Source organism: Homarus americanus, unplaced genomic scaffold (genome assembly GCF_018991925.1).
Source record: "Homarus americanus isolate GMGI-L3 unplaced genomic scaffold, GMGI_Hamer_2.0 scaffold32583, whole genome shotgun sequence".
NCBI classification, from domain to species: domain Eukaryota; kingdom Metazoa; phylum Arthropoda; class Malacostraca; order Decapoda; family Nephropidae; genus Homarus; species Homarus americanus.
Genome location: NW_024713129.1, coordinates 21,700,777 through 21,709,433, shown reverse-complemented (window position 1 = coordinate 21,709,433; position 8,657 = coordinate 21,700,777). Strand labels below are relative to the sequence as shown.

General features: G+C 40.8%; 1 protein-coding gene across 1 annotated transcript; it reads left to right on the top strand.

Moving 5' to 3' along the window:
- Positions 1–633: 633 nt before the first annotated feature.
- On the top strand, positions 634–2,567 carry LOC121871344 (facilitated trehalose transporter Tret1-like). The gene has a single exon (XM_042373565.1). The coding sequence runs from the start codon at positions 1,083–1,085 to the stop codon at positions 2,283–2,285; it is 1,203 nt and encodes a 400-aa protein (XP_042229499.1). The 5' UTR covers positions 634–1,082; the 3' UTR covers positions 2,286–2,567.
- The last annotated feature ends 6,090 nt before the right edge of the window (positions 2,568–8,657 follow it).

The following is an 8,657-nucleotide window of genomic DNA, read 5'->3' as shown; positions in this document are numbered from 1 at the left end:
TAATTGGCTTTAACTAATTTTGTGGTCAAAATGGTGTTCGTTGAAACTTTCCAAAATACCAACAAGCTAGCACTAATTAGTTCCCCTGACCTGACCTCCTTGATACGTACAAGTATAGGTCATCCATAATCACCATGGCCTCCACGAGACAGCTTAACCAGTGGTCAATAACTTCAACACGATTCAGCTTAAAGAATGTGTGAACTTTCTTGTTAGCATAAACACATCCAACTGCTAAGAATAATTTTAATGTCCCACACCTTAAAAATATTCCCTTTTCTTGTACCCTTTTTACAATTTACTAGATAGGCCGCGATGTCATATTAAATTACAGAACACTTGAATAAAAGCTGTACATGTCCTATGTTGTTATTAATTTTGTTCTCCCGTTAACATTAAAAAGTTCAACTCCAGGATCACAATTTATTGGTATTGCTACTTTTCATAGAATGGATAAACACTATCATATTATTATTGGAAAACAAAATCCATTAAAGTACACCATAAACTCTTCCTACCTGGGCCCCAGGTATGACGTTATAGGAGGTACTAGTGAATAATAACATTAAGTTCACAATTGCTTCATGAGACAGCATAAATTTGCTTCAGAATCCTGTATAGATAAAGTTTGAATCCACAATTTATATAACAAATCGATATGGGATTTGATATAGTTCAAAATAAAACTAAAACTAATGAAAGTTATTCAATCCTAACTTTAGGATCAGTGACTGGTAATCTCATTTCCATTCCCTCCCTCGAGTGACGTCATCTTCCACCTAAGCAACGGCAAGTCAATCCCTGCAAAAGTTTATATATTTTGACTAGAATTTGTTAAATAACTCCCTGTTCATTAATACGATAAAGAACTAATAATTCTGGGGATCAGTTACGAAAGTATTTCTCATCTGGAGTTGTCCTTTAATATACTTACGGAGAACCGAGAGGAAATTGGGCATATGCATGAAGCAAGAATAACCTACACATAGATATTGAAGAAAAAATAACAACCTTATGTCTTTACAGGAAGTGTGGTCCACATTGGCGCAGCAGTTGGTTCTATAGGAGGCGGAGTAGTCAGTATGCATCTTGGTCAGAGAGTGTCACTTCTCGTGGCCATGCCTTTCTCTTTGGTGATGTGTCTGGCCTTGTCTTTCACACCCAAAGTGTGGTTACTCCTGTTGCTCCGCACTGCGCAAGGACTCACCCAAGGTGTTATCGCTGCCGCCTCCAGCAACTACGTAGCGGAGGTGTCAGAAAGTCATCTACGTGGACGGCTGATTGGGTTCACGGTCGTTGGGTGGAAATCTGGGTTCCTGCTGGTGTATATAATAGGGAGCCTGGACATGTCGTGGCGGCACATAATACTCGTGTGCGGCTGCGTCACCGCCATCCCGCCCTTCATTGGGTTGTTCTTCCTGCCGAACTCCCCACGATGGCTGGTTACCCGAGGCCGCCTGGAGGAAGCCCGCAAGGCCCTCGTGTTTTTTCGAGGTCCTCGCTATGACTCACAGCCGGAGTTCGACGACATCGTCCACCAATTTAATGAAACCACCAGCAACAACACCAGCTTTGTATCCCAGCTCCGTCAGACGCGGGAACAGTCTGTGCTTCGTCGGTTGCTGTTCTTGATCTTCCTTTTGGTTTTGGTACAGTTTACCGGCATGGTGAGCATACTCACGTACGTTGTGCCCATCTTCCAAGCATCCAACTCTAGAATAAACTCTTATACAAGTGCAATATTTGTTGGCAGCATTCAAGTCGCAGGAACAATTGTGTGCTTGTTAGTGGTGGACCGCCTGGGACGCAAGTACACGATCATTGTACCTAGTGTCATCTGCTCCATGTCAATGATGACCCTCGGGGTGTACTTCTACCTGCTGAACCAAGGGGTGGACGTGAGCAACATTGGCTGGTTACCGCTGGCTGCAATAATGATCTTCACTGCTTTGTTTTCTGCAGTGGATTTGTCGGTGAGCCTTTTGAGAGCAGAGTTACTACCCAACTCGCTAAGGGCATTTGCCACATCAATACTGTACATATTCTTATATGCGAGCTTGTTCGTAGTCATCCAGACCTTCCCGCTTATGGTTAAGACCTTCGGGGAAGATGGGGTGTTCTGGATTTACAGCGTCTGCAGCTTGTTGCTTGTCCTAGGGGTTGCAATATTTCTGCAGGAAACTCGGGGTCTCTCCCTTGAGGAGATTGACAACCTTTTCAGGCACGGCAGAAAACACCTTATGCAACAAAACGATCTGAATTTACCTTCTCAAAACATTCCCTGATTGTTGAAATGACCTCCAGTGTCATCTGCTAGTTCATATTGTTGTGTTCCCACTGTGCAGATTTGAAGATTGAAGATTCAAGCCAGACTCGCACAACAATGATGAGCGGTGAGAATTGTAACATACAGTGACCAGTACTCCGAAAGATCACCCCATCTCGCCCAGCCCCGCCTCGACCCACCTACCCCGACACTGCCCTCTATGTTGGTCGGTTAGTTGCGGTGGGGGCGGGTAAACCAGTTGTTGTTCCTAGTTGGTTCCCCTTTAGCAAGCAATAGAACTTCCTGACTGGAGAGGGGAGGAGGTGGGGGGGGGGGAGTGGAAGCACGAGGGCAGGCTGAGCACCACGACTTTTCAGTAATGCAAGAAATGTAAAGGAAAGGGTTATGCGGAAATGAAGTGCCAGATGTAAAAACCCAAGATCCACCGGGAACTCGTGTCCCAGAGGAAAATAATGATACTGAGAACAGTTTTACTGAGTCTTCTGTGGACACTGTCAGTGAAGATCAGCAAACACAAACAGAAAATGGTGGTGATGTTGATTTGATAAAAGTGTGTCGATGTCTTCCACTGAAATACTCGTATAACTGGTTTTCAGTACATGTTCCAGAATGTTAAAAATAAGTTAAACAATCTCCTGCCTGCAAAAGAGACAGGCAACATGGAAAAAAGTCTCGTATGGTGACTTAAGCTTCTTTCTAAATATAGTACATAATGGTAAGTGTTAATACCATAGAAATACAGAAAACGATACCCTGACCACTACAAAGTTGTGATTGAGGACATCGATATTGTCTTTCTGGAGGAGTGTCTCACACCCAGTCTACCCAATTATGTGTATTATGATCCTAGTTTTACTTAAACATGTCTAATGTATGTAAAGAAATTGCTACCACATGTACAGTAGATAAAACAAATATATGTGCATACTTTGCGGGAAACAATATGAGACCGTGGACGGTAAATTTTGGTATATGAGGGCTGTCATTAGTCACAAGTAAAATTTCGGAGCATATCGACCCCCACCTGCACAGATAGTTGTTTTAACTACTGTATCTATTAGATCAAAATAGACTACCAACTTCCAGTATTATTGGATCACAAACGATCTCGGCAAAGCCACACTAAACACAATAAATTAACTCTGATGTAGTCACTGATCTTATATCTGATCTCAAAACTATCCAAGCAATTATACTTGTAGCCAATGCCACCCCTACTGGTGGAAAGCTTAACAGACGTGGATTCAGTCAAGCGAGAATACGAAAACCAGTTCATATACTACATCTATAACTGGTACAGTTGCGGAAATGTGTTCCTACGGGGTGTAACCCGTGTCTCCAAACGGCAACGTTGAAATAGTAGTATCACTGTTTATGAATGAATGGTTATTGGTCGTGTGACGACAGACGTGATTGGTGGATAGATTTGCTATAGGTCATATACTTTGGGCGTTTGGAGAAACGCGTTACAACAGGGGTGTAGAAACACATTTCTGCAACTGTACAAATATTACAAGCCTGGCATTTATCAAAGTCTCCATGACGATTTTGTAGCTAGGACTTACACATTCTTTCCCAGCAATGCCTCCACCAAAAAAAGAGGAGGAAACCTATGAGAGGATAGTTCTTGGCAGACTCTTATACAGAACCAGAGAACACATTCCCCTCACATAAATAGCTTCACCCATGCTAAAAGTATACGTAATTGCACTCCCACATTCCTAACTGTGCATGGGGATGAAGGCCACAGATACACCACATTTTTCGATTTAAAGGCTGCATTTGACATTGCCAATAGGCAACTTATATTGTACGAACTAGCCAAAATGGATATAGGAGGTCCGCTGTTGCACTGGATAAGTGATTACCTCACGAACAGAAGAGCTGCTGTATTGTTTCAGGGTTAAAAAAGTGAAGTAAAAAAATATGCAACTTGGCACCCCCAAGGTACTTAGACCCACTTTGTTCAATGTTCTTATGAATGCATTATTAAAGTCAATTCCAGACAGCCTCAACAATATTACGGTTAGCTATGCAGATCACATTCTTATACTGTACATAATAAAACAAACAATGAAATGCAAACCACCCTGACCATGTCCAGTCAGGCTGTAAGAACCTTGGTCTCATCATCTCCACTGAGAAAACTAAAATCTTCAACAAACAAGCTGGTAACCGCAAACACCGACCATCAAAGCTTAAGATGGGTATAAACACCATTGACTCTCTCTCTTCTTTTAAACAACTCTGTGTCTATCCCCTGTACCTCACCTGCCATACATCTAACCCGCCAGTGTACCGGTCGATTAAAACCCCTTATATATATATATATATATATATATATATATATATATATATATATATATATATATATATATATATATATATATATATATATATATATATATATATATATATATATATATATATATATATATAACATGGAAAACTGTCTTTTGTTAAGTATTGTTGACCTCTGACCCAGCTTGGAGAAGGTCGTGCTGATAGTGCTCCCGCTAGAGACCAAGGAAAATGGCCGCTTTGGATCGTTGTGCCGTGGGGGAAGAGGAGGGGAGTGTGGGGAAGGACGACCTCCTTGCCACGCTGTTAAGGCAGCTGGGGCAGTTGAGGAGTGAGGTTGACACTCTAAAGGGGGAAAATGAAGCCCTCAGGACGGAACTCCTTCAGGTAGGTGTCCTGCCTAGCAGGACACCTGCGAAGGAGGAGCAGGCGTGGAGAGTGGTTGTCTCCAAGGGGACTAGGGTCAGGCTTAGGAAAGCTGACCAGGGTGTGGAGTGCAGTAACCCTTACCAGGTGCTGCAGGAAGCTGGAGAGGAAGAGAAGAGGCAGGACGGTATGGATCAAGGAGAGGAAAGGGCAGTTGTACAAACCCTGCCCACAGGTAAGGTCGTGGTAGTTGGTGACAGCCAGGTGAGGTTTATGGATAGGGCTTTTTGTGCGAGAGATAGGAAACGTAGGACTAGGGTATGTTTTCCTGGGGCTGGGATAGGGCATGTAGCCGAGAGGTTAGACAGAGTTTTGTCAGGGGAGGGTACCAATCCAGTAGTGTGTCTTAGTGTGGGAGGAAACGACATAGGTAAGGTTAGGAGTGAGGAACTTTTCAAGAGGTATAGGGAGGCGCTGGGGAAGATTAGAGATAGGGGAGGGATCCCGATAGTATGTGGTGTCTTGCCTAGAAGAGGGGTTGGTCGTGAATGGCTGTCCAGGGCAATTGCTATTAATTGCCGACTGGAGAAACATTGTGCAAACAATGGTTGGGCATTCATTGATGACTGGCAACGATTTTATGGCAACGACTACCTGTACTGTCGCGACGGAGTACACTTGTCTCGTGAGGGGGTAAAGACGTTGTCTGCATCCCTGGAGCGTGAAATTGTCACTCCGAAGGGGGGGTTTCGCCAGTAGAGAGGGGTCGGGGAAAATGGGAGTCAAAAAACAAGGAGGTCCTGGGAAGTAGTGAAACAGAAGTAGATAATGCTGAAAATATAGTTAGTCATAATAACAAACATCAAAGTAATAAATGTAAAACAGATAGAAACGGAAGAAATATATTGAGTGTTTATTATACTAATAGTAGAAGCCTGTGTAACAAAATGGACCAGCTCAGGGCCATTGTTAGTAAAGAGAACATAGATATAATTGCAATAACGGAAACATGGATAAATTCAAACAGCAAGCATTTTTTAGCAGAATTTCATATTCCAGGATATAACCTATTTAAATTTGACAGAGTAGGAAGGAGAGGTGGCGGTGTAGCAGTGTATATCAGGGTGTCATTAAAAAGCTGCAATAAATCAAACATTAAAACAAATAGCGACAATGAAAGTATTTGGGTAGAGATTGGTGAGGGCAGTGAATCCGTAGTCATTGGTGTTATATATAGACCACCTAATTTGAGTAGGAACGATGGTAAATTGCTATGGGAGGAAATAAAGAAGGCATCTGATAGAAACAATGTATGTATTCTAGGCGATTTCAACTTTTCAGGCATAGATTGGAAAAATCAACTTAGCGATAATGAATCTGAAGATTTTCTAGAAGTAGTACAAGATAGTTTTTTATATCAATTCATAAACTCGCCCACTAGAGGAAATAATATCCTCGATTTAGTTCTCAGTAATAATGAAAATCTAGTAAAAGATGTTGGGATTGGAGACGAACTAGGAAACAGTGATCATAAAGCCATATATTTTAACATAATATGGGATGGCAGGAAGAAGGAAAATTCGGCCTTGATCCCGGATTTTAGGAAGGCTAATTACGGTAGCTTAAGGAGAGACCTAAGGGATGACCCTATGGTCAAAAGATTAATCCCCCCCACACCTCCGGAAACTGTCAACTTAGGACGGGATAACCCCGAATTTAATTTAGCAGCTACTTATGAACAATTTATTGCGACAATCAATAATGCTCAAAATAAACACATCCCTAAAAGAAAATTCAGATCGATACGGAACCAACCAAAATGGATGAATAATAGACTCTTAGATCTTCTAGGGAAAAAGAAAGGAGTATATAGAAAAGTTAAGAAAGGCGAAAATCACTTACTTGGTTACTATCAGAACCTAACAAGACAGGTAAAAACAGAAATTAGGAAAGCAAAGAGAAATTATGAAATCAAGGTAGCAAACGAATCGAAATATACCCCCAAAGCTTTTTATCAACTGTATAAATCAAAGGTTAGAGATACAATAGGTTCCCTTAAAACTACGACAGGAGAAATGACTGATGATAGAAATGTGTAGTACGTTAAATAGTCATTTCGCTCCGTATTCTAAATGAAAACCCTAGCTGGTTCCAGAAGTTCGCCAAAAGGTATATAACGACGGTATAAATATGTTGATGAATATCAATATTACTAATGTTTTGATATTGCTTAAGTAATTAACAAACTGAAGCCTCATAAAATCGCCTGGTCAGACAGGGTATATGCTAGAAATATTAAAGATATGAAGATGAGTTGAGTAATCCATTAGCAGTTTTATTTAATAAGTCATTAGAATCGGGCCTAGTGCCAGAAACTTGGAAACTTGCAAATGTAGTTCCGATTTTCAAAAAAGGTGATAAATCAATTGCATCAAATTACCGTCCCATTAGTCTCACGTTAATCATAGGCAAGTTGCTAGAGTCAATTATTGCTACGAAAATCAGAAGCCACCTTGAAACATTCAACTTAATTCATTCTTCTCAGCACAGGTTCACCCAGGGACATTCTTGTCTCACAAATTTGCTTAGCTTTTTCTCAGAAGTATATGAAGCGGTAGATAATGATAAGTCATATGATATAATTTATTTAGATTTCAGTAAAGCATTCGATGATAGGAGTCCCTCATGAGAGATTGATAAGGAAAATTAAACATGGAATAGGTGGATCAGTATTAAAATGGATTAGGTCATATGTGGTTAACTGGTAGGAAACAAAGAGTCAGCATAAATGGATTAAAGTCAGACTGGGGGTGCGGTCAAAGCAGGTTCCCCCAGGGATCTGTAATGGACTCATATTTTGTTATATTCATTGTGATCTTGATTTAGGCATAACTAGTAGGATTAGTAAATTTGCAGATGATGCAAATGGAGAGTGATAAATTCAGACAGTGACTTTGGTACCTTCAAAGATCTAGATACCTTACATGAGTGGTCAGTAGGCATAAATGAATTTTTCAATACTGATAAATGCAAGGTACTACAGATAGGAAGACGAATACAAACGTTAAGTATAAGCTAGGTAACACGGAAATAGAAAACTCAGTTTGTGAAAAAGATCTGGGTATTTATTTAGAAACGACTTGAAACCTGAAAACAATGTATTAGCGTTCGCAACAAGGCAAACAGGATTCTTGGGTTCATATCTGATCTGTGGTAACAGAACTGCTGGCGATATCTTGAAACTTTACCTAGCATTAGTGAGGAATACACATGGATTATGGGTTCAGTTACAGTGTCCTTATTATAGAATGGACATAGATTCTTTGGAGAGAGAGTACAAGAAGAATAAGCCAAAAATGATCCATAATAATAGAAACCTTCCATATGAAAGAAAAGACTGAAAAAGCTTAGGCTTACATTCATTAGAAGGCGTAGAGTTGGGGAGATATGATAGAGGTGTACAAGTGGGTAGGAAGTGGGATTAACAAGGGTAAAATGGAGGTATTTCTGAAGCTCAGTAATATGAAATAACTCGAACAAATGGAGTTTAAATTAGATAAATTCCGATTCCACTGGTTTGGTAATATTGTGGATATGTGGAATAGGCTACTGAGTGCTATAGTAGGATCGGGGACGCTTAGGAGCTTAAGACGAAGTTGGATAGGCACATGGAAGTGCTGGGATGGGTGTGAAAGGATCTGCC